Raw genomic sequence first — 27,434 nt, forward strand, 5'->3', positions numbered from 1 at the left:
TATAGCCAGGGGAGTAGTTCTTTTTCTACTACTTTCAAAGCATTGTCTAGTTTGCTCTAATAACGGCAGATTTCGCCCTCTTTTTTGTATTCTCTTCTTTGTTTTTTCCTGCATTTGGATTCTGAGCTGATATGTGTAGGGACTTGATTTCAGAGCTCTTTTGAGAATGGAGATATTTGGAGAGATGTGGTTTAGAAAAAAAACATAGATATGGAAAGGTTAAATACTTCCTCCAGTCACTTGTTTGCCTTGTCTTGCTTCACTGTTCCACCAGAACCTGTTTTTCCTGTCTTAAAGGGGCCGTGTCAGATGAATATTACATTTGGATCTGATACAGTGATCTCTAAGGGAATGGGGGTATGAAAGTACACAGTTTAGCAATTTCTTTATTGAGTTATATAATATATAAATTGGTTTTTTTATTTTTAATAAAGCCAAGAAGTATGTGACCCTAATATAGGAGGAAACATCATCATGTGTCCACAGTGTGATCAAGAATGTACTTACTGGAATCTCAACATTACCTGTGAATCATCCAAGGTAAAAGCATTTTGCAGCATAAGGGGGTGTACTTTTTTCTTGTCACATGAAGTTTGGTTTTAAAATAAAGTTGAAAATACAAGGAATAAAAAGAATGCTTCACCATAATGCTAGTTCATTACCGAAGAGAAAAGGATGAAATATAACATAAGCTTACAGTTCTTTGCATAGAATGGGTGGGCTTTCAGAAAGAGCAAAACAACTAGAATTAAAGCTCATTACCTATTGGATGTGTAACTATGCAATCCAACCTTCTTGGGTTTGTCATTAGGTGTTTAGAATATAATGGAAATTCTATCCCACTAATGCAAATGAGCTCTAGCACAGCCATGAAAGGTACAAGCGATATTTCTCTCCACAACAGATTGTGATTGTAGAGTGCAGCGCTGCACAGGAAAACTTTGGTCAGCTGCTTCCAATGTCCCTCCATCTCCAGAAAGACTGCAGGATGGTATCTAACTTGATAAAGTATGTTCAACCCTTTTGAAAATAGGGGAAAGAAACGCCAGAGAGAATAACAGATTGTTAACACTCCTCTCCACCCATTAAAATGATGGACAATCTCATTAGCACTGCTCTGTAATTTATGCAGCTGAATACACATTTTAAGAAATATTTATCTCTATGTGATTAAAGTGTGGTCAGCATGCTTCTAAAATTTTCTCATAGGAGATAAATGGAAATGATTCTACCGCCATTTGGAAGTCATTTTTTTGTTCAACTTGTTAAGTATGTTTGTAAATAATATTGTCTTCCAAATTTTATAAGTTTCCTGTTGTTGAGAGCACTGTTTGTAATACTTCCCATTTCACATTGTATGTGGAAATGTCATTTAAATTTGAACTCACCACAATTTGTCTCAGGAAGGCCAGCTTATTCCCATGGGTTTCTTCTCTCAATAGCTGGAGAAAGTGTATGGCATCTTGAAGAAAATTCACTTATTTAGTGAAGTGTTATAAGCAAGTATTATCAGAAAAAGAAAACTAAGTATAGGAAATGCTCTTTCTGCACAAAATGAATACAGAACAGAGTCCAATGATCCAAGAATGATCCTCCACCATACAGATTTTGACATGTCATATGATGTAGTCAGGATGGTCTTCCTGTTGAATCCCCATTGTGAAATAAAGAGACCAGACACAAGATGTGGAGAAATAAATGGGCCATTTATTGACCTAATTAGAAAACTGGGAATTGGGCTAACTAGTTGTGGGGGAAGCACTGCAACATAGGTAATGGCATGAGGCCAGGTATCATTCTCAGACTACCTGCTAAGCCAACCACTGGGCAAAACACCTGACCCCAGGGGCACTCCACCATGATGGTTTGCTATCCTGGCCAGTCCCTGGGAACCTCCCCCCCCCCCCCCGAGCCATATAACTCAATAGGAGAGAGGCAAACACTCCAAGGTAAGTCCTATAAGAGATATTTTGGGGGACTCCCTAAGCCATTAAACCTATAGAGGTAGACCCAAAAGTCCCCTTCACCCCAAAATGGAGGGATGCCAAGGTGTACACTGATCCAAGCTCTCCCCCATTTCCTGCCAGTGATACCTAGTTATGACAGCCCCACCCATTTAAATTCCTTACTCCCAGCAGCTTTAATATGTGGGTAGGTGAAAAAAACTCCCTCTCTGAAGAGGGGAAAAAAATCCTACCCAGCCCTAGTATGTCATACACCAGAGCAGGAACACCTCTGACCTTAAGTTAATGAGAGTGTAGATAGAAAGTGAGGCTTTTGTAAACAGCGACAGAGTGCTCAGGCACAAAGAAGATCAGTTCGTTTACAGGAAAAGAGAGATAAACACCCTTTACCTGGTGGTAAGGTAAAGCTTGGTAAAATCAGCAAGCACTTTATTGAAGAATATAAGTAGACAAAGCATTAAAATTAGCAAAACTGTAAAATTCCAAAACAAAGGTTAGTCCATGAGCTTCAAGACAAAACAAGTTTCATTGGTATATAAAACCATGAAACAGGCACAAGAATCCATGAAACAAGGCAACATGAAAAATCCAATACACAAATCAGGAGCTTGGTAAAAACTTGGTACATGAAACTAAGAACACTTGAGTGCAAGACTGACATGAAATTCCAACGTTGACCCAACGGAGGCAACTCTTTCCCATGACTCAATATAAGGCTTTTCCAGATCCCAAAACTGAAAGAAAAGCATTTCATTTTACCTTACCACCAGATAATGGTTTTTTATCTCTCTTTTCCTGTAAACAAACTGATCTTTTTGCCTGAACATTCTGTTGCTGTTTACAAAAGCCTCGCTTTGTATCTACACTCTCATTAACTTCTGCACCTGACAAATCATCTTCAGACAATTGCTTTGAGAAAGACTATGAAGTGCCTCTACCAGGAATGTGACCTTGCGAATTTTCCAGAGGCAGCTCGGGCCTTTCGTCTAAGCTTAACTCAGGCCCAGGCAAACCCACATGCCCATTGCCAACAGACCCAGGCCCACCATCAGGAACATCATCCCCATTCCCATCATTAGCATCAGACACAATCACGGGCTGAACAGGCTGACATATAACATAATGTGATGAGTATAACTCATATTGAACTGACGGTGGGAGGGTGAGTTGTGCTGCAGGAAAGCTGAATGCAGAGGGGAGGGGGTTGCCTGCAGGATGTTTCCCTAAGCCCCTCTTCTCTGCTGACTGGTGTGAATGCCAGCTGGAAATAACTGGTCTTTTGTGGGGGATTCAAGTGCTCCCCTTTGGCCATCTGGTTGGCTCCTTCTGTCCGGAAGTGAGCGTTCTCTCAATGTAATGGTTCATATTAGAACTATAATATGGCGGTAACAAATGAGACAGTGAGTGAGAAAAATAGATAAAAAATGAAAGACATTTTCCATTTTAAGCTTTTACATTTAAATTTACTATGTTTTTCATATGATAACCTTATCACATTACAGTTTGCTTTCCATAGGTTTGGTTTTGGTTTATGTGGTCATAATACAACAGCTGGAGCAGCTGATCTGTGATATTAGTTCTACACATTCACATTATCATCTGATAGTTGTTTCCTTCATACAAGAAACATCTTTGAAGTCCGCCCAAGGCTGTTCATATGTTTCCTTATTTTTATCCTGCTCTTCTTTTTTTAATGTATTCATTAGATGCTACTAACACTGAAAAACAATATCTCTTCAGGCAGACAAGTGGATTTTCAAAAACTTTTAATCAATGACATATTTGGCCATTTCGATTGGTTAAGTTTACATTTCTGAGATTTATAAAACAGCAGAAACTAGAAAACGGAAAGTTTCTTTAACGAGAAAACTCAGTGGCCCTGATCCAGACAGCTTCCATATATTAACAACCAGCATACCCATTTCTGCCAGCTGGCACCCATTTTATTTCCACTACAAAACAGATGGTCAGTGCCTTCAGCTGATGACTTGCGGGGAAAGGATGTCTCAATGAAAAGCTGTCATGGGAGTGGATCCACAGAGTTGCTCTTCTCTTCAATGATAATGAGCATTTTATGTTTGGCAACGTATGCAAGATGCAAGAATAACAACTGCAGAGCCATAGGTATTGGAGAATGGGGTTAGCGTCAGTGTGACGTAAGATAAAATCTGTGCATGAAAACCTCCATGCATACATAGGTTAAGTCCAACAGCAACAAAATAACTACTATTTGACTGTGTTAAAAAACAACACTATTGTTGTATGTTAAACTATTTTTTTCTTTGATATTTTCCAGAAGCTGTGTATATTTGATAGCTTTGGAACACTAGTGTTTGCAGTATTTATGGGAATATGGGGTAAGTCCACTTCAAAAATATACTTGGAATAGTATATTTAATCAAAATCAAAACAGAAACATTGCCTGCGTATAACAATATATATTATGCTTTGTGTAATAATGTAAGGTAGTACTATTTACTTGAAAACTAAAAACAATGACAAAATCAAAGGCCCCTTCTATACTGCCATATAAAATCCAGATTATCTGTTTTGAACTGGATTATATGGCAATGTAGACTGAGATAATCCAGTTCAAATCAGATAACTTGGATTGCCTGCTTTGATAATCTAGATTATATGGCACTATAGAAAGGGCCAAAGTGTTCACCTTTCTTAGACATGAAGAAAAACCAGTTATACGATTCAATTCCTTACCCAGTTTATATGTGTACATGGGAATTGGTTGACATAAGACTCAGAAAAGCCTCTTCCTTCCGGTTTTCTGCTATTGATTGGCCTCAGGGGTGAGGGAATCCTATAACAGTCCCTTCTTGATAGTTGCTTTAATAGAAAATAGAAAATCGTATCTCAGAACATTCTCATTTGTCCTCTATTGGCATAATTCCCAGTATGCCATTTGAAAAAATGTCATATATCAATAGCTACTATATATTAAATCCAAATATCCAGTTCTGTCTATCCAGGGGCTTCATTCTGAATCTATTGTTGAACAACACAGTTCCTTGCTGCTCAAGTGGGAAAACACATCCGTTCACCAACTAGAGGCTAAAATGGGATGAGTGTTTTGATACTGAATACAAGCAAAAATGCACTCAATTACTAGTGTAGCAAACTGTGTACTAGACATGCATTAACACAAAAAAGGGAATTTCCCAAAATATGCAGTACATAATCAGTCAGAATGGGAAAATATACTTTTTGTCAAGCTGCTGGGAGTACCATTTACATTCATATATACATCATCCTCGTGTATAAAAGTGATGGGTAAATTTGGGAGCCAAAATCATGAATTTTGATGTAACCCATTTATACGTTGAAGCTCATCGCAATCTAGAGGCATTCTCTCCTGACGTTTCGCCTGCATCTATAGCAAGCATCACTACCTCTGAGGATGCTTGCCATAGAGGCAGGTGAAACGTCAGGAGAGAATGCCTCTAGAACATGGCCATATAGTCCGATAAAACCTACAACAACCCAAGAACAGAATTGATTTCCATAAAGAGCTTTCTACTTTCCAGGGCCACAGATTGCATGTAAATAAGCTTGCATACATGCAAGTGAACACAGAAAATATTGAAATTGGTATACTCAAACCCTCATATTACTTATGGGAAGCACCAGCAGATGCAACTATTATCAGTTCCTCTGTGCATTCATTTATGCCTAAATGAATGAGTAAAAGGGACTTTTAATGTTATTGTCCAGGAGGATTCTCATCCGTTTACAGATGACAAAGAATGGGGTTGTTGGATGAGTGACAGATTCCTGAAATCTACCGTTCCAGATTGCAGGCAGGAATTTTACATTTTGGGTTGCTTAGAATGCACCAATTTTAAAATAGAAAAGTCCCTTTTGTTCTCTCCCTTCCCTTTAGGCAACACCTTTAGGCATGCAACCTTCAAACAGTGGCCCAACCTGAAAATCTCTCCCAACTTCATATGTCTGCATGTAATAAATCAGCACATGAAAAAGACAACACTTACAAAAAGCAGGGTTAGACAAATGGATGCCCTCCAGATATTTTGGACTACAATTCTCATAATCTATCACCCTTGACTATATTTCAATACTTATTTCTCTTCTCCTTTTTAGTATTTGGTGAGCTAAGCAAGCAATACACATAAGCAATAGGAGAACCTTATGGCAAGAGGGAAGAATTCTCAAACAGAATGTTTCTTATAACTAATTCTATATTCGGTGTGTTCAGCTTAGAAAGGCTTTTGGTACATTGAATTGATGGTATTTATAAGATCATTACAACTAGTGATAACTCCTGCTTAATCAGAGTACTTACTTTCTAGTGATTACATTTAATGTTAATTGAAATCTAATTACAGAGGACTTTAAGTAACATTTAGAGTAAATGAGCACTATGGGAAGGTTAATATATAAGGAGGTGCTGTTGTTATATTTCAGCCAAATTTAAATTGATAGGGACAACATTCTTTCCACATTAATTGTGCTGCAGCTTTGCCCTTCATGATGTAATGTGAAAATTGATCCAAGATGCTCATTTCTAAAACATTTATAGTGAATATAATTTAGACTTCTTTCAACAATGGGCTTTTTAGTAATGCACAATTTCTAAATATGTAGTAGCAGTGATATTTCCAGTAAGCAAACAACAGAGCCTGCAGTTTTATTATTATTATTATTATTATTATTATTATTATTATTATTATTAAAATAATCTGCGAAACGTTAGGAGAAAATGCCTCTAGAACATGGCCATATAGCCCGAAAAAACCCACAAGAACCTAGTGATTCCAGCCATGAAAGCCTTCGACAATACATTGTGTTTTTCTTTGTTTTCTCTTTGATCAGTTACTCTGTTTCTGGAGTTTTGGAAACGGCGACAGGCTGAGTTGGAATATGAATGGGACACTGTTGAATTCTTAGAACAAGAAGAGCAAGTACGTCCAGAGTATGAAGCAAGATGTCGTCATATAGTAGTGAATGAAATCACACAGGTAAGGAGATACACACAGAGAGAGCTGTGTTTTGGTTTTGTAAGTTTTAGCCAGAATTACTATAAGGGGAAGCAAACACTTTGGATCAAATGAATTCTCTGCCAAGATACAGCTATGTTCATCACCCCATCATTCTTAGTGACCTAAGCATTTTTAGAAATATATGTTAGCAAAAATAATATTAATGTTATGGGAAAAGTCTCAGGAGTCCTAAGGATTATTAGGTGGAAAAGAAAATAAACTTTAGAAATGAGTTTAAACCAAGTTACTCTTCTCAGTACTAGGCTACATTGACTATTGATTTTGATATAAAAGGACATCTTACAAGTACTATGGTTACTTCTGTTATTATTAAATTTTGGTAGTATTAGTATTCAAGGACATTCAAAACAAAGAGATGCATTTGGTGTTATGTAGTCCTCCTAAACTTTTATGTTGACCATGTCTGATGGTATAAATTGCAACAACCACTGGAGGGATACAAATAACGTCAATATATTCTAAATACATTTCAAATGAATAGAAATAGTTATTCTGGCAAGGCTGTTATAGAAATCAGATCAAACTTATGGTATATATGCTGTATTGGCTCATTTCTGTTTGTATTATGAATTATGTAGAGGTTTGTTCAAGGTTAAAAGAATGTAACAAAATAATGTAACTTAAGGGAGAGGTACTATCTTTAGGACGGTGTAATTGAAGAGGTATTTTTCACAGGAAATGGCCATATAATGAGTCTGCCAGAATATTGATCTTTCAAGCTCAGTAGTATCTATGCTGAGTCCCCGGTAGCACGGTGGGTTAAAGCACTGAGCTGCTTAACTTGCTGACCGAAAGGTCACAGATTCGAATCCAGGGAGCGGTGTGAGCTCCTGTTGTTAGCCCCAGCTTCTGCCAACCTAACAGTTCAAAAACGGCTCCATGCAGTCATGCCAGCCACATGACCTTGTAGGTGTCTACAGACAACACCAGCTTTTCGGCAGAAATGGACCCTAACCACCCCCCAGAGTCAGACACAACTGGACTTAATGTCAGGGGGAAACCTTGACTTTACCTAGTATCTATGCAGACTACCACCTGGTCTCCAAAGTTACAGGCAGGTTTCATTGAAGTTTCCTATGCTCGACAATGGTCCTCATGATGCAAAGGATGTGTTTACCATTGACCTGTGGTTAGTTTTGAAATATTTATTAAAATATTTTAATTTTCTATGGAGGGACTCATTGGCAAATCATACAACTGGTGAGCAGTCATACAGAAGGAAGGATCACCCTAAGATATTTATTGTTCGAATGTTAGCTACCCTTCAGATTAGTAGTGGCCCATTGAACAACTCTGAAGTTTCTTAAAAGAAAGAAATGTTTTAATTATCAATAAATAGTGTGGTCACTAATGCTGACATCCACAGAGGGGAGAAGAATGAGGGGAAAATTTCCCCTCCTTTTTCCTGGTTACATGTGCTTGTCTGGAGATCTCAGCACAGAGCAAAAGAGCTCTGAGCCATGTGACAGCAGTGATGGCAGCAACACCATATAGGGAATGTACAACACACACCCCATCAGCTCCACTGGCTGCCAATTTGCTACTGAGTACAATTCAAAGTGGTTGCTTTAGCCTATAAAACCTTAAATGCTTCTGGCCCAGCTTATTTGTCTGAACGCATTTCCCCCTATGAACCATTCCGGGTATTAAGATCTTCTGCGGAGTCCTGGTCTTGGTCCCACCTTCTTTACAGGTGCGGCTGGTGGGAATGAGAGACAGGGCCTTCTCAGTGGTGACCCCTCAGCTGTGGAACTGCAATCCCAGTAAAATTAGATCAGCCCCCTCCTATCCTTTAGAGAATAAGTTCAAACCTAGCTATGGAACCAAGGGTTTGGAGAATAGCACAGGGCTATATGTGTAATCTTTTAACAGCTTATTTATGTATTTATATGTTAGTGTTTTAGTGCCCCCTGGTGGCACAGTGGGTTAAACCACTGAGATACTGAAATTGCTGACCAAAAAGTTGGCAGTTTGAATCCAGGGAGCGGGTTGAGCTCCCATTGTTAGGCCAAGCTTCTTCCAACCTGAAAACATGCAAATGTGAGTAGATCAATAGTTACTGCTTCGGCGGGACGGTAACAGTGCTCCATGCAGTCATGCTGGCCACATGACCTAGGAGATGCCTACGGACAATGCTGATTCTTTGGCTTAGAAATGGAGATGAGCACCACCCCCCAGAGTCGGACACAACTAGACTTAATGTCAGGGGAAACCTTTACCTTTACCTTTACCTGTTAGTGTTTTATAATTTTCATGATTTAACACGCAATGTATATTGTATTTTGCTTCTCTTATGTTAATATGGCATTGAATTATTGCCAGTTTCGAATCTGCTCTGAGTCCCCTTTGGGGTTGAGTTAGAGCAGGGGAAAAATACAATCAATCAATAAATAAATAAACATCGACCTGAGCACATGGGAAACAGGATGGCAGTGATGGCCTGTCTATACAGAGGACCAGGCCAAATCAGATTCAGTTCTGCTGTCCACACTATGGACAATACGACCAGGTCCAAACTGCTCTGACTTTTCTTAACACAAATTTAAACTAGGTTACCCATGACAACCACTGCATATTGCAAAATGTTTTGGGTACAGCCAAGAACAACTGCATAATTAAGCCCATCTAGTTAAACCCTTTTTGGTGACAGGGCCGTTTCAGAAACCTGTCATGTGTCCATTAATTTGCACCCAATATCTTTTATATGAACCTGGAAGATGTGAAAATATAATCTATTAATATCTTGCATCTTACCTACAATATTTTCACTCTTTCATTGCTATCAGTAATTATTTTAAAAAACTAGATTTTGTCATTTGAAAAGTCTCTTTTGTCTTTTCTACCTTTTGTGTGGTTTGATATTAAAAAGCAATGAAATTGTTTTTCTCGCTATGGTGTCCTTTGTTGCTTTTCTCTTTAATGCTTCTGTAATATTTGAAAACCTATTTTTGTAACCAGTGAGCTACATCTCCTACCAATCTCACGTAGGGTAAGAGCTGCTTTTAGGCTCTGTTGTCATGGTCAGATATCTATTTCCTATTACACAGCAACAATATTCTACTTCTCTTTTAAGTCAGTTAATAACTGACTTGAGTAAATCTCAATTGCTTGCATCTCATGTTTTACAATGGCTAACATTAGTGGTTAGATTTGTGAAGCTGCATTATTTTGAGCATTTGAGCTAATCCTTGATGTCTCTCTCATGTCAGTAAAAGGAATTTTCCTATAATCTTTTCAAATAGCAAGCTTTTTATTTTATGTAAATGTAACAGTACTTTTTACTTTAATTCACATCAGCCACATCACTTAAAGGTGCATTTGCAATACATTAGGATCATTCCAAGTAAATGAGGTAAGGAAGGAACTCCAAGGGCTGCTGATCACAGTATTTTTAAATATGAAAATATGCTCGATAATGTGCAAAGGATTAGGAATTTGGACATGATCTTGCAAGCATCTGTTTTAGAAGAGTCCTCTTTCTCTTTTCAAACATGTTACTTGTTGTTTGAAACACCAAAAAGACCAACTTACACAGCCATTATTGTTGGAAATAGCAACATTCCTAAGTCTCCACTAGTTGTTTATCATATATATAATTACTTACTGTATTGTGTGTGTTTTGCAATTTTACTTAACTTCTTCGTTGTGGGAGGGGCTGCAGACCATGTGATCAAGTCAGGACATATTCAGGACTAAGACTCCATTTTTAGAGCAGTTTGCTTTGAGAAGCCATGTAGAGAAGTGCGCATTTGCATCAGAAGCAGTGGGTACAGTTCTGCAGTTTATACTTCAGTAAGATGTATGCTTAAAGACTGCATTGGACTATGGACTATTGATTCTATGGAAGATGGCCTGTGTTACTACCTACACAGAGAAACTACCTAAAACCCTATTGTAACTGGATTCATAAGCAAAGTGCCTGTATGCAGTATATATGAAGTTTTGTGAGTAAACAAACTCTTTTACTTTTAAAGAAGACTATTTATTTTGTCTCTTGAGAGCATGTTTTAAAGGCAAATATATTTTAAGGGAGAGTAGATATTTTTTCGGCAACTAAAGGAACACTTTTGAAACTGCTAAGGTGAACTGCAACTTCAAAACTCAAAGTCAATAGCCACCAAACTCTTCCAGTATTTTCTGTTGCTCATGGGAGTTCTGTGTGCCAGGTCTGGTTCAATTCCATCATTGATGGAGTTTAGAATGCTCTTTGATAACTATAAATCCCAGCAACACCAACTCCCAAATGATAAAATCAATCCCCTCCTCCCAACCTGCAAGTATTCAAATTTGAACGTATCAGGTATTTATGCCAAATTTGGTCCAGTGAATATCAGATATTTACATTATGATTCACAACAGTAGCAAAATTCCAGTTATAAAGTAGCAACGAAAATAATTTTATGGTTGGGGATCACCACAACATGAGGAACTGTATTAAGGGGTCGTGGCATTAGAAAGGCTGAGAAACACTATATTAGTTTGAAAATTCAGTGTAAAAAAAACAAACAATTGAGCGACTCAATTGAGGCATTATTAACCAAATAAAATTAGTTGTACGCATGAAATCTGAAATATTCTAGTCTAGAAATGTATCAGAAACCGAAACTGTCTCTGCTAAACACTGGATACAAATATAGAGTTTCTTTTCTATAAATGTGATGCTGGCCATCCAAGTAATTTTTCCTCAATCAATTTTCTTCACAGCAAGAAGAGCATGTCCCATATACAACCTGTGGAAAGTGCATAAGGATGACTTTCTGTACAAGTGCAGTCTTATTCTGGGTAAAAATGCTACTGCTATTACTGTTTACAATTTATCTTGCTTCTTTGGGATGACAGGTGCAGCAAAGAACAAAGTGATATGCCCCCGATACTCATGTGATAACATTCGTTCTCATGGCTGCACTGGCTCAGAAATGCTCAGGGCTTTGCCCTTTCTTTCTTTCTTTCTTTCTTTCTTTTTGAAAGCAACTTCAACATTAATATTTTCCAGAACATAGACAACTAACATCAGAGAGAAGGGTTCCAATCTGGAATTTTAAAAACTAGCTATACAGAAGGATATTTTTGCCCTAGAAAGGCTTTGGAAAGAAATGGGGGCCCTTCCACACAGCCATATAACCCAGAATATCAAGGCAGAAATCCCACGATATCTGCATTGAACTGGATTATCTGAGCCCACACTGCCATATATCCCAGTTCAAAGCAGATAATGTGGGAAGGAGCCTTAGTCTGTGGACCTCTTGTGGAAGGGGCTAGGTCAGCACAAAAAAAATGGGAGAGAATTGTGCATGTGAGGACGTTTGAACTTGATCTGATTCTTAGATGGGAATGTTTTCTGGAGTCTTCCCCTGCAAAAACTGTCTGCTTTCTTTCTTAATCTAGAACTGTTTCCTTTTCCTTCCCCTATTTCCTGTTCCTTTCTACTATCCTGCATTGAAAACCTGGTTTCTTTGCACAGCTGGACTTTCTTCCTGATTGGCTATGTTCCTGGACTTCTGCCTTCTTATTCCAGCTTGATCCCCCAGTTTCTGAACCCCATCCATTCTCCACTCTTGACACCTCTTGTGCACCGTGTTTCTCAACTAAATTACTTGGATTCTATGGGTTGTTCCACAGGTTATAGTCAAAAGGTATGTTTTAAGAAGTTAAGCAATATACATGTGCAGCAAAACGTATTTTGAGCTGCTTTTATTTATTATTTCATATATTCATTTTATAAAATCACATCATCTATCTCATTTCAATAATAAATATTCAGTAGAAAACAGGAGTCCTACTCTAGTGAGCCTCATCTACACCATCTGCTTGATCTCTATTAGCCCCAGATTGATGGTGAGATAGCTGTAAGTAATGGGCTGAATCTTCTGCAGTGTTGCATTGGGGCCCAGCTGAGCAGAGACTCGATTGTCACCTTGTTCACATGTTGTTGCTGCCACTTGTCACTTGACTATGAAGCTCATGGCCAGTACTTAGCTGTCTCAGTCATGTCTTCTGAGGTCAGGTTGGGGCACCATGTGATTAACAAGAAGTAAAAGGTTGCTCTTCCACCTTTTTGGCAATTGCATGGGCACCCCATTTTGACATTACATGTGACAAGCAATGTCCAGGCCATTGGTTGGTGAGAGGCAGCAGTAGTGACACATAGACAAGGGACATCCCAGCTGGGCCAATGTGGTCTTAACCCAGCTGACCACCAATAGAGTGCTGCAGAGGGTTCAACCGAGTACATGTGGCCACATCAATCTGGAGCTACATCAATCTGGGGCCAATCTAGATTAAGCAGACCTTTCGTTATTCAGGATTTTGTTGTTGTTGTTTTGACACTAAACAGATGCCATGAGCAGAGCCAGCACACCATGCATACATTAATAAAAATGAATCAGTATTTACATATGTAAAGTACATGTTTTATGCAAAAATGTTCTTAGGTAAATTATATTTTGACTTTTAGACCTTTGCTTGAAAATTTACTTTCTTGTTTCCCTAAGCCACACTTTTGATTAAATGCTTGTTCCATCCCATGAAAACAAAGTTATTCTGAAGATAAATTACTTTTCCTTTAACTTTTTCAGATATGTTGCTTCACTGTCATGTTATGGATGAATTGGCTGCTTTTAGCTTTCTCGTTTCTCTTAAGGGAGCAAGTCAGGTTCCTTTAATCTTCCTCTTGTTTCTCTTTAATTAAAACTAAATGTTAAAAGAAGTCAAGCCAAGCGTTTAAAAAAAGCAGCACTGTAGAGAGCCTAATGAAGCAGTCTCAAAAAAACATAAATGTTATAATTATAGGTCCCCCAGTGTGTTGGCCTATTAGATGCCATTGATATCAGGTTTTGGTGGAGTTTTTTTTCTTCCACAACCTTAATGCACTTTAAGACAACTTCAGGAATTAATATCTTTTTTGAGATTAAAAGGAAGGATATGTAATGAATGGACAGAAGTACTCATGATTATGTTCAGGGTTTCTAAAGAATCAGCTGACCATTAGTGACAAAAGGATGGTATTTTATGAATCCCAGTGGATATCAAGAACAATAAAAAAATTTTTCATCCTGTAACTTCAAAACACTCTGAAATTTTCTCTCCCGCAGTGACGGAAATTGCTCTGTTTTTCCACAGAAGCTGTACAGGCTCTCCAGAAAATAATTTTTCACAACAAAAATGTTGGTCAGCAAAAACGTTGTGCAAAAAAAAGCTCTTTTGGACAACAAAACTATATGTTGCAGGCAGGGCCGTAGCCGGGAGGGGGGGGATGGCTAGGGATTCAACTCCCCCCCCCAAAAAAATGTTTCAAGTTTTAAAAAAAACCTGGTTTACTCAGGAATTTTAACTGGTTAACCAAATCCCCATGATAAGCAAATATTAAACAAGTCTCTCCAGAACTGCAAGTACTATCTCAAGCAAATTTTGACAATTTATTCACACGGTCATTACTTGCAGCAATAGCCGATATAGTGGAAGCAACCAAGTTGGCCCACCCATAACTGGCAGGCAAAGCCTAAGCCATTGGGGGGGGGGGGAGGAGGTTAGATTTGAAGGCTCTCATGAAGGAGATTAGACTTGATGGGAGTGGTTGACACGGGCGGAGCTACAGGCTATTTAAGGCTGTTCTGCTTCTCTGCTGTGCTCTTTGTTTCAGCGTGAGGTAGGAGCCAGGTTCCTAATGGGGAATTAGGCCTTTTCCTCCTTGCTCCCCCTCTCCTTTTCCAGATTGTAGGGTTCCCATTGCTGTGCCTATATATAGGTTGTTTTCAATATTAAACATTTGAAAACATGTATAACTTGCAGTCTTGAGTGTCCACCGAAGTTTATCAGTGGAACCTGATTTCTGTCAAAGTGTATTGACACAGTTTTCAAGTGTTTCCAATAGATGTTGTGATATTCTTTTGTAACTATAAACTTTGTAACTCAGATAGAAAATTGATTTAATTAAATCTATATAAAAATATAGAATGAACCATACTATTTAATTTTTTGTGTAATGGAACTACTCTTCATGATTTGCTAAAAAAAAAATTCACACACACACACACACCCTGATTTTTTTCTTGCTATGGCCCTGATGGCATGAGCTTCTGTTGCACTGAGTTTCTTTTCCTACTGGATAACACTTGGTTGCATAGTTTTCAAACTGGCAAAGGCTGCAACCATAGTGACAAACACTTTGCCACATTGTTCACATAGGAGAATAGTATACAATTGTGTTTTATATTTTGTGAACTTTTCCCAATGATAATGAAAAGCTCTGTCAGTAGTTCGCACATTTTCTTGTGCATAGTAAAAAGATGGCGAATGTAAGCTTTCACTAAAAAAAATGCAGTTTCTCAAACTCTTCTATGGTTCTCAAAAATGTTTATGTTGTGCTGAGAATGAAAAAGTTAGTGTAATTTGTGGAAAGTATAGATATACTGGTGTTTTCCCCATGTTAATTGATCTAAGAGTTGGAAACACTAAATGCAACCCCAAGTCAGGAAATTGACAGATTTCCATTCCATCTCCATCTTAACATTGATCATGGAACATTTCAAAGCATTGTAGTTGTGTCTGTAGTGCGTGGCATGGTTTAGTCTGCATCAGTGATTCACAATCACCAGTGGGCTGGCAGTAACCTTTGGAATCCCAAGGGAAGCAATCTGGTGTGAAAAATAATATAAGGCAAGGTGCTAAAAGGATTTTCTCTTACACATTGATGCTGAATTTCAGGTACAAAAGAATTCCATTAGTGTTGCCCTTTAGTACAACAAAGACAACTGATTTGCTTATGATAAAGACACTCTCTGTATGATAGAATAGGGCTGAAAGGATAGAAAGGGAATGTGGATTCTGCCCCCCCTCCCCATCTAATGCTAGTATAACTTCGTATAGATGGCATTATGAATTCTGTTCTTTTTCCTTCATCGGCAACAAGAGGCAAGGTAGACATTATTCTATGTCATGACAACTCCAGTATTACACTGTCACTCATGCCACTTTTGTGTTGGAAGGTGGGGAAATTATTCCAATCCTGCTTCCTCTGCATTTTTCCTTCCCAAAGTGGCTTATCTCCAACTGATTTTTCTGGGATTGGCCATAGTGCATATAAAATTGGCCAAAACGTACCCTACCTTTGGAGAATATAGTCATCACCTGACATTAAAATACTGCTTTGCTGCCATAAAATAATAATAATAATAATAATAATAATAATAATAACAACAAAAACAACAACAACAACAACAATATTGGACGGGACAGACTATAGTTTGAAAAAAAACATGAGTGAATTCTTATGAGTATGCACACTGCACATATCTTATTTGTCGTTCCAAAAATCCATGAAATATGTCCTTAGGTGAAATATATTTTGACTTGTCGGTCTTTGTTTGAAAATTTACTCTCTTCTTTCCCTCAGCCACACTTTTGATTAAACGCTTGTGCTATTCCATGAGTACAATATTTAAAATCAAGAACAATTGTAACCAACAGAAACTTACCAATATTTCAATGGGAAGTGTGGGCCCACTTTTGGCTGATGAGATAGTCAAGTTAAAATAGGATTGCTGTTGTTGTGTGCCTTCAATTTGTTTCACACTTAAGGCAACACTAAGTCTAAAGTTTAGGGCAGTGGATGGGTAAATGACCTTCGGGGACCACATCTAACATGTAGGCTTTAGTTTAGGGACCCCTGTTTTAGATACTAGGGAAGCTAAGAAGAAGAAAGTTGTACAACACAAGGTAACTAGAAAGAGAAGCACAACAAGCTTTAGAATCTGTCTTTTATTGTTTTATATTGTCCTGAATGCTTTTCTATTTTTTTAAAAAAAATCCTACTACCATTACCCCTTTTTGCTTTTTTTTCCTACTCCCCTACTCTCTTTCTCTCTTTCATCACCTCTAGACTAGGCTTTTATTGCACAATAAAATGTCTTCCCTTATTCATGCAATTTCAGGGGAGGGGCTATTAGTCTTGTTTCCATTTGCCGCCCAGGTAGAATACCTGCTTAATATCTTTTGAATGGCAGTGCTGGAAGCCATATGTCTGAAAGGATACTTTCCTGTATTTTGGGTGAGGTTGAAAAGATTTTTTCTGTTCCTACCCAAGAATAAGGGTGGGATAAGTAGAATTTCCTTCTCAAAATCCAATATTTATGCATGTATAAAAATTAGATTTTGGGAAGGAAATATACATATGGTTTAGGGGCTGAGGTGGTGCAGCAGGTTAAACCACTGAGCTGCAGAATTTGCTGACTGGAAAGTTTGCAGTTCGAATCCGTGGGACAGAGTGAGCTCCTGTTGTTAGCCCCAGCTTCTGCCAACCTAGCAGTTCAAAAACATGCAAATGTGAATAGATCAATAGGTGCCGCTTTGGTGGGAAGATAATGGTGCTCCATGCAGTCATGCCGGCCACATGACCTAGAAGGCATCTATGGACAATGCCGGCTCTTCGATTTAGAAATGGAGATGAGCAGCACCCCCCAGAGTTGGGCTCAACTAGGCTTAATGCCAAGGGGAAACCTTTACCTTTACCTTACACATAGTGTTAAATCATGAAAATCACAAAACACTAACATAGGTAAAGGCAAAGGTTTTCCCCTGACATTAAATCCAGTTGTGTCCAACTCTGGGAGTTGGTGTTCATCTCCATTTCTAAGCCGAAGAGCCGGTGTTGTCTATAGACACATCCAAGGTGGCTGGCATGACTGCATGGAGTGAAGTTATCTTCATATCGAAGTGGTACCTATTGATCTTCTCACATTTGCATGTTTTCAAACTGCTAGGTTGGCAGAAGCTGGGGCTATCAGCAGGAGCTCACACCATTCCCCAGATTCGAACCTGCAACCTTTCTATCAGCAAGCTCAGCAGCCCAGGGTTTAACCCACTGTGCCACTGGAGGGGGGGGGGGTGTCCCGGTATGTTATTCCTAATGCAGTTAGTAATATGAATTACCTTTTCTTCCCTGTTTTCAGATCCTGCTCATTGTAGCCTCAGTTATTGGCATCATTGTTTACAGACTCTCTGTTTTTCTGGTATTTTCTGCAACGCTCCCGAGGCATATCAATGGAACAGAAGCAATCCAGAAGTACTTGACTCCACAAGCAGCAACTTCTGTGTCTGCTTCCATCATCAGCTTTATAATCATTATGATTCTGAACATGGTCTATGAGAAAGTGGCAATCATGATTACTGACTTTGGTGAGATTAATGCATTGTAAATAAACTGCAAAAATGTTAGAGCGAATGTAGAAAAATTTTGTACACTTGAGAGAAACCCTGGCAAACAGAATTATCTATGGCATGCCTTTTGCAACTTTCTTGCAATTGTCTGTGAGAACATCTGAATACTTCTGTGCAGGTTTTCTCAGTTAACAGAGAAATTATATTCAGTTCCTTGCCTAGGAAAGCCTTACTATATAGCTAACATTCAACAGGAGTTGTTTACAGCTGTATATTTATGAAATATTACAGGACTACCATAATAATGCCATTTATGAAAATGGATCAGCTCAGCTTAATGCATTCAATTACATTAGCGACTGTTTATAGATCGAGTAGCTATTTTCTTGTAAATAAATAGGGGGAAAGTCGCTGTTTGAAAGCTCTCGCTCCTAAATAAACAGTTAATCCGTTGCAGAGATTGCCAGTTTTTTACATTAAAGGAGCTGTCCTATTTTGATGCTTCTAAAGTAGCTGTATTTTAATATTCTTTCATTTGCATCACATCAAAATGTTATGTTCATTATGTTTGGATTTCCTGGAGGCTTTTTTGCATTGCCAAGTGCGGCTTGTTCTTGGGTGGAATGGCACCCCCCCCTTTTTTTTTATAATACATGGTCATAGAATTTGCATAACGTCTACTGCACATTAGACAGTTCCAAATAATCTTTATTATAAATATGTAAATTGTATTCAAGTCTGTAAACATGCATATATATCTGTCTCCAAAGCTGCTGTTGGGTTGATTTTTTCTCTCTCTCTCTCTTGCCCTGTAAACTGCAGAACTACCAAGAACACAGACAGAGTATGAAAACAGCCTGACAACAAAGATGTTTTTATTCCAATTCGTCAACTATTATTCTTCATGTTTCTATATTGCATTCTTCAAGGGTAAATTTGTGGGATACCCAGGTGACCCTGTTTATTGGCTAGGAAAATACAGAAATGAAGAGGTATGGATGCATCTTATGCTCATCATGTTTTCTGTCTTCTTTTTTTAATAATTGGAGATATTAGGTCTAGAGTAGGTATTATAGGCAGGTGAATATGGCATTTTCACAATTGTGTGTCTTACAGTATTTACTGTTTATTTATTTACTGTATTTATATACCGCTTTTCTCACCTCTGGGAGGACTCAAAGTGGTTTCCAACATAGTCATGACAAAATGACTATGTTGGAAATTATGCATTCCACTGTAGGCTTGATACACTTTGACACCACTTTCACTGGCATGGCTCAATGCTATTGAATTTTGAAACTTGCTGTCTGATGGTACCAGTATTCATTGACAGTGAAAGCTAAAAACTTTGTATAACTATAACTCCAGAATTCCATAGTATTGAGCCATGGTAGCTAAAGTAATGTCATACTGCATTAATTCTTCAATATAGGTGCAACTAATGACTGAGTATTTTCAACCTTTTCCCTAACAGCTATATTTCCATAGGGCAAAAATGCATTTGGAATTCAACTGCAAGGTAAAGCAGATATGGGTACCAATCTAGACTGAAAAATAGTAAGAAAGGAAGGCGTAATCACCTTTCTGCTCCTGCTGCTGCTGTTATAATTTTCTTTATGTGTTTAGAAGTCAATAAACATTCTTTCTCTCATACACAAACTCTCCAGGCACTTCAAAGTAAGTCTCCAGATATATTTGTCATGGGGAAGGAAGGGCAGGAACAGAGTTCAGATAACTGCAAAAGTGAAGCTCGGGGATTTGCCCAAGACCTTTCATGTATCTGATGTCAGTAGAAATGTGACTGAGTCCAACTTCAAAATAGGATTAGAAAGAGAATGTGTCATTTTTTTTCTTTATTTGTATATTGCCCTATCTCCCCAAAGGGATTCAGGGTGGTTTCCAACATATAAGGCAAACATTCAATTGCTGGAAAGAAAACTATACAAACAATTACCTCAAAATAAACACATTTGACTATATAACATAATCTAATTTAATTTAACAAACAAAATAACAACTAAAAGCATCATAAAATACCAACAGCCTGTTAAAACACACTAAAAATAAAAGCATTAAAACCCGTTTCATTGTAGCTCCATCAGTAGAGGTCCAACAAACCAATAGCCAACTATAATGAATGTGGCCAACTATAAAAGGGCTGGGCAAGGGATAGTGCAAACAGCAAATCATAGGGCCAGGGAAGTGGATGAAGTGCAGGACAGTGCTATCTGGCTACCTAGGGACTGGGTCTAGGGACTAATCATTCTCGAAGAATTGCTTGAACATCCAAGTTTTCAAATCCCTACAAAAGGAGAACAGTGTGGGGGGGGTTGCCTGATCTCCTTGGGCAGCATGTTCCAAAGCTGGGGGCCACTACCAGGAAGGCCCTCTCCCTCATCGCCACCAACCATGGAACCACGGTGGTGGAAGCGAGAGGAGAGCCTCCCCAGCAAATCTTAGAGCCCGTGCTGGTTCGTAGGAGATGCAGTCCCAACAGTAGGCAAGACCCTAACTGTTTAGAGCTTTGTAGGTCATAACCTGCATCTTGAATTGTGACCGGAAACTTATCAGCAACCAGTGGAGTTGCTTTAATAGGGGCATCATATGTTCCCTATAATTAGCTCCAGTTAGAAGCCTGGCTGCCGACATTTGTACCAATTGCAGTTTCTGGGCCATTTTCAAAAGCAGCCCCACGTAGAGTGTATTGCAATAATCCAATATGGATGTAACCAAGGCATGGGCCACCATGGCCAAGTTCAACTTCTCAAGGTACGGTCGCAGCTGACACACAAGCTTTAACTGTGCAAAGGCCCTCCTGATACTTGGGCATCAAGCGGCATTACTGAGTACAGGAGGACCCCCAAACTGTGGACATGTGTCCTCAGGGGGAGTGTAATCCCATCAAGCATAGATTGGCACCCAGTACCTCAATTGGCCTCACGACTGACCAGGAGGACCTCTGTCTTCTCTGAATTAAGCTTCAACTTGTTAGCTCTCATCCAATCCATCACGACTGCCAGGCACTGGTACATCATTTTGATGTAGAGAATTCTATCATTGAGTTATTATTTGTGTAAAATAGTTTCTGAATAAAGACCTCTTAACTAGATGTTCGTCAATTAAAAATAAGCATGTCAGTATGTATATGTGTTTCATTCCTTCCAGTTAACAATTCATAAATATTTCAAGTTCTTTTTTTTTTCTGCTGCTTTCAAACTTAGTGTGATCCGGGTGGATGTCTTCTTGAACTTACAACACAGCTGACAATTATAATGGGAGGCAAAGCTATATGGAATAACATTCAAGAAGTGCTTCTTCCGTAAGTAAATATGTTGATGAAAGGCTGTTGAAACAAACCTTTTTAAGAGATTGTCTGCAAAGTTGAACCTTAACTTACAATAAAAGTATAAGCACCTAAATAAAAATCAAAACAATGGTTTAAAATTGAGTTTTTTTGCAGACAACAATAGACTTGTTCTTCTTCAAACTTCTTCTTTAAGTGTATCCTAAAGAAAGTATTAGAGAGAGAAAGAGACTGAGGACCCTTCCACACAGCCATATAACCCAGAATATCAAGGCAGATTATCCACAATATCTGCTTTGAACTGAATTATCTGAGTCCACGCTGCCATATAATCAAGTACAATGTGGATTTTATACAGCTGTGTGGAAAGGGCCTGGGTGAAGCATGGGAAAATTAGGTTTAGATTAGTAGTACTGTCTCAGTACTGTCTCTTGCACCTAAATATCTTGACAACCTTTAAAATTTAATCCAAGTAGGGAGTGTACTAATTTAGGATATTACAAATGTTGGATATTGCAACTTTATGTTTCAATCTAAAATGTGTAGAAGTTCTATTTATGGCTTTATGCAACTTCTCAAACATTTGAAGTAATCAGTGCATTTGGGACCTTTTTACACTAGCCTTTTGTTCACCTTAAAAACAAGATTACTATTACTTCTGTGCAACTGAGATTGGAAAACCACTTTTTGTACTTCAGTTGTGAGCCCATGGTTGTAAATACCATTCATACCATTGCTTTCCCATCAAATGGACCACTTTGAACGGGTACCTAGTAGTTCCCCCACATATTTTTCTTCCCCTCATCTTGACAGGCCTCATGACTTATAACTACTTTGTGGGAGCTTTAATTAGAATAATTGGGGGGACACCACCCCCCCTTAACTAGTTCCATTCTCCTAATCACAATGTATGGTTTCTTGAAGCTGATTTGGTTTAAAACATTATTGGAAGGCATTCCAGTTTGTCCCTATTAGTCTTTTATGTTAATGTAAGTTGCTTCCAGGACTGTGAAATTTCATCCAGACAGTGCTTTTAAACATGTGGACAGGAGTCAGTACCATAATTGACTACAACTCTGTTTTGATTTCTTGGAATCTGGCTGTAGACCAGCAACCAAAGGGTGTCAGACCACCACATTGAGGAGAACCTCTTGGATATGGGGAAAATGGACATCTTTTTAATTAGTTTTGCACTCAGCCTCCAAGCCCCAAGCTAGTTATTGTACTTCAGAGGGAAAAGTACTGGATCATTATAGGATGAAATGGAGTCATGACTGGGAATAGTAGATAGCAGGGAACTAAATAAATAAATTATCTAACTTGGTTACAAAACAACTTTCTTAGTTCATTTCATTGTCATCTTTGACAATATCCTCTTAACACTATTGCCTCATTCTCTCCTGGTGAAGCTGACATGCTCAGAAATCACAGAGCTTGCAAAATAGCGAACACTAGAGAGAAAATAGAAATTTTTGTGTATAATGTGTGTAATGTATAGTTTTGTCCCAATTGTAACCTCCAGAAACTTTTAAAAAATTATTTGTATGAACAGCCCAAATCTTGATGTTTAACAAGAAAAGAAGATTCAACAGCAATTTCATAGTGCCCAGAAGATAAAATAAATCTTACTGTTCATCCAAATTCATAGGTGGCTTAAGAATCTGATTGGAAGATGCTGCTCTGCTAATCGGTCAGAAAAGATTCTCCCACGTTGGGAAGAGGACTACCACCTGCAATCCATTGGCAAACTTGGATTGTTTTATGAGTATCTTGAAATGGGTAAGTCTCAATTTATTTCCTGGTTTCATGTGATAATTGCCAGATCTGAAAATTCATTTACAGTTCCATTAAATGTTTTTGACTAGTTAGAAAAGGCACAGACATTTGAAACAGACATGGCTGGGTATTCCATCATCACTCCTTGCTCTCCTTTGGCCACTAAATGGCCATGTGCAGAATAAGACTGAGGGAGCTTACAGACAGTAAGTCTGTTGATTGATAGTTGATTGATTGATAGTTGATTGATTGATTAGGTTCGGAATCTTTGTAATTTGGAATAAATTCATAAATATTTCAAAGTTTTTAAGGAAATGGGAAGTCCCTTCGCCCTTCTTGAGTGAGAGAAGCAGTTTAACCCAGTGTGGATGGATTCCCTTAGGTTCTTTTCCCTCCCGCATCAGTCTTGGGTGAGAGAAGCAGTTTAAACCAGAGTGGATGGATTTCTTCCCTTTACTTCCTGCCCCCTCCCCCCCCCCCCCCCACACTTCTGAAATAAAACAACTACTTTCAATGTAAAGACCACCCAATGAAACAGGAAATAACATTTTGAAACCATTAATGAAGGATTCAGAAGTCTCTGAAGTTTTGAAAAGTTTTGAACCTTTTTTTTCTGTGAAAATCGGAATTGACTTTAGATCCAAACCCCCCACATCCGAAACGGGTTTTGAATCACTTTTTTTATCAAACAAGCCTAATTGGTAGTTCTACTTTAAAAAAATGTACAAGTAATTTCAGAAATGCAGTATGTAATACCTTACATACTGTAGTTTTGAAATTATTTGTACCACTTTTTATGGTTATGGTCATAAGCGCCATTAAATATAGTAAGTTTTGAGTATATTTGCAAAAAACACTGAGCAAATGCACAAGAGTATTTAATGTGCATTAGACAGTACTGTCACCATTTTCTCAATTAAATAATGTAATGAATATTTTTGTAATAGGCTACCTTTTATTTGTCAAACCTTCATTGGTTTGAGTTGGCCTAGAGTAGCATGATCAGGTTTGACCTTTGAAAATATACACAGCACTTCTGCTTCAGCAATGTATTTCACATTTATCGTTGTCAGTCATACAGTTTGGATTTGTCACCTTATTTGTGGCATCATTCCCACTGGCACCCCTTCTGGCTCTCATTAACAATCTGCTGGAAATTCGTGTGGATGCTTGGAAGATTACAACACAGTTTCGACGCATGGTTCCTCAGAAGGCTCAGGGCATAGGAGCATGGCAGCCAATCATGCAAGGAATTGCCCTTCTTGCTGTGGTGACAAATGTAAGTGCAACAGTGACAACCAACTTCCCTTAACATTACTGGACAGATGTTTATTTCATTGTGTCATGGAATCTTCAACCAATTCTAATGTCTTTGTTTTGTGTAATTCTCTCATAAAATTCTGCCTTTTATTGAATGAGTGCGCTTATTAACAAAAGACACTCCTCATACATGTATAGCATAGTAACTTATTTGCAGCAGCGTGATCCCGCACCAGTAGCCAAAAGTGATAAAAAGAACAAAAACACAGACCAATGTTGTATCTTCCTTAGGAGGCTTTTCTGTATAGCAAAATAATATGGTTTACACTATTTACAAGAACAAGGTTTTCATAACACAAATTAAGTTCTTTATACTTCCTTTTTTGCTTCCACACTGGGCTTCTTTCTCATGGAGATCAACAGCTTCACTCTCACTGAGCTTCCTCTCACACCGAATTTACACCAGAGCCTCATATAGTAGCTTTTTACACACAGCAGCCTTCACACTGGAACTTCACACACGAGATCTTCAACCTGGGGTTCTCTCACCAAAGATTCTCACACCAGGCCTCTCATACACTGAGGCCTACTAACTCTGAGGCCTACCTCACACTGAGGCTTACTAACACTGAGGCTTACTAACACTGAGGCATTCTTATACTGAGGCAAACTAACACTAAGGCCTTCTCATACTGAGGCTTCTCTCATACTGAGGGAAACTAACACTGAGGTGTACTAAGCTACAGGCACAGCTACTTATATTGAACTGCAGCTTTTGCTGAGTCATTGCATCCCTTTAACCCTTTCAGTGGTTGACTCACATTTTTGTAATTAAAAATACCTAGTTAATGTTTCATATTTCTGACACCTTTCACTAATATAAAATGGCTATTATTAACAGCACCTTTCAGACTAATTTATTTAAGCATGAGTTTTGTAACTCCATGAAACTTCATGCTAAAATACAAATAAGTTAAAATGGCTTCTTACCTTAACTCTTCTTTTTATCCACCAATCGACTAACATTGGTATCTCTTAGAAAAAAGTTGTATACACAGAGTCAAGTTGTATACACAGAGTTGTATACACAAGTTGTATACACAGAGTTGTATACACAGAGTCAGCACTGAAGAGTTGTTTTGCTTTGTTTTTTGAGATTTGAAGGCATAGGAAACACATTGTACTGTTTGTAGAGTATCTAGGTTCAAGTCCTCACTAAACTGTTGGGTGACATTGTATTAGGGCATTAAACAAGTCTCGCCCTCGCTCTTTTAACTTGTCTTACTTCCCAGATTTGTGACACTAAAGAAAGAAGGGAAGGAAGGATTTCTACTTTTTCCTTCTGACCTAAGCTATGCAGCATCTAAACATCTCAACAGCAGCTAATCAAGTAGTGCAACTGCTAATTTTACATAATGAAAAAAATTGTACTGAAAGAAAACCTTTCTTCCTCCATCCACCCCACTATCACATTCGAAACTATAGACTACTACTAGCTGTCAAGATTTGGCAGGGGCCAGCTACTCAGAGTAAATTCCAGGCTATTAGGGCCCATCAGGCTTCTTTCTTCAGCCTCTCATCAACCATCAGATTAGTGAAGGAAAGCCATAGGAATGGGCCCACTCACAGTCATCAAGACAGTCAAACTTAATGCAATATTACCAAATAAAGTGTGCTTGTCAGTCACCAGAACAATGGTTCATCTTACCTAGAGGTAAGGAAGGCTTGACCCATTTGACCCAGGCCAGCTAAGCTTTTGAACTTCACTATGCTCTGCCTTCCAAGGAGAGAAAGACATAGTGCCAGGCTAGAACCCCTCAGCCATTAAAAGATAGAGAGAAGGCAAAAGAAAAATATTATTTTCCTCTTCTTCCTCCATCACTGTGCATTAGAAAAAGCTGGAACAGGGGAGAAGGAGGCTTGGAGACATAGCTTACCAAAGCAAGACCATGCAGCTTTGCATGATGGCTATACTCTTCTTTTTATGGGAATACTTTTTCATCCTTTTGTTTATCTTGACAAAGAGTAAATTCACTCAAGAAAACAGTTGATGTTGAGTTGCTGTGAGTTTTCTAGGCTGTATGGCTATATTCCAGAAGCATTCTCTCACATCTATGAAAGGCATCCTCAGAGGTTGTGAGGTCTGTTTAAAATTAGGCACGTGAGGTTTATATATCTGTGAAATGACCAGGTGGGACAAAGAACTCTTGTTTGTTCGAGGCAAGTATGAATGTTGCCATTGGCCACCTAGATTAGCATTGAATGGCACTGCATGTTGACTTTTTCATTCCTCCCTCACTCTACATGTTTCATTCCTCAGTGGATTTAACTATAGACTTTCCCCACCTTCTCACTGAGGAGTCATCTTCTAGCTCTGGCACAAGCCGATGTTCATGCACAGGAGTACCTAATAGACTCCTTGTAACAGAGAAAGGGGTGGGTTAAATTCATTTAAGACTAGGACTGTTTTTTGTATCTAAAACTCCTGGTGAGTGAGACCATCTCAAAAGAGCCAGCTCCCCTGTCACAGCAAAGTCTGTTCCAAGATAGTCTTACAAGACAAATCCATTACCTAAACGAAAAAGACATAAAATATATCTTCCTCTCTCTTTTTTCTGAACGGATACTTCTTTTATATTTAATTCACAAAGATTTTTTAATCACGTGACAGCCCTAGTGAGTAGAAATACTATAGTGTGTCCCTGTTGGTGCTCCTGGACCTCTCAGCGGCCTTCGATACCGTCGACCACGGTATTCTTCTGGGGCGCCTTGCGGAAATGGGTCTTGGGGGCACTGCCTTGCAGTGGCTCCAGTCATTTCTGGAGGGTCGTACCCAGAAGGTGTTATTGGGGGACTCCTGTTCAACACCACAGCCTTTGACCTGTGGGGTTCCTCAGGGCTCTATATTGTCCCCCATGCTGTTTAACATCTACATGAAGCCGC

General features: G+C 38.6%; 1 protein-coding gene across 2 annotated transcripts in view; it reads left to right on the plus strand.

The window, feature by feature from the left end:
* ANO6 (anoctamin 6) overlaps positions 1 to 27,434 on the plus strand; it is an 89,097-nt gene that overhangs the window by 49,613 nt on the left and 12,050 nt on the right. For both annotated transcript variants that reach the window (XM_060777560.2, XM_060777561.2), the window contains exons 9-17: positions 435 to 540; positions 4,261 to 4,321; positions 6,810 to 6,955; positions 11,702 to 11,779; positions 17,944 to 18,169; positions 18,974 to 19,143; positions 21,373 to 21,470; positions 23,104 to 23,234; positions 24,305 to 24,510. In XM_060777560.2, coding sequence (XP_060633543.2) covers positions 435 to 540; positions 4,261 to 4,321; positions 6,810 to 6,955; positions 11,702 to 11,779; positions 17,944 to 18,169; positions 18,974 to 19,143; positions 21,373 to 21,470; positions 23,104 to 23,234; positions 24,305 to 24,510 — 1,222 coding nt within the window. The remainder of the gene's footprint in view (positions 1 to 434; positions 541 to 4,260; positions 4,322 to 6,809; positions 6,956 to 11,701; positions 11,780 to 17,943; positions 18,170 to 18,973; positions 19,144 to 21,372; positions 21,471 to 23,103; positions 23,235 to 24,304; positions 24,511 to 27,434) is intronic.

Source organism: Anolis sagrei, chromosome 5 (assembly GCF_037176765.1).
Source record: "Anolis sagrei isolate rAnoSag1 chromosome 5, rAnoSag1.mat, whole genome shotgun sequence".
Taxonomy (NCBI): Eukaryota; Metazoa; Chordata; class Lepidosauria; order Squamata; family Dactyloidae; genus Anolis; species Anolis sagrei.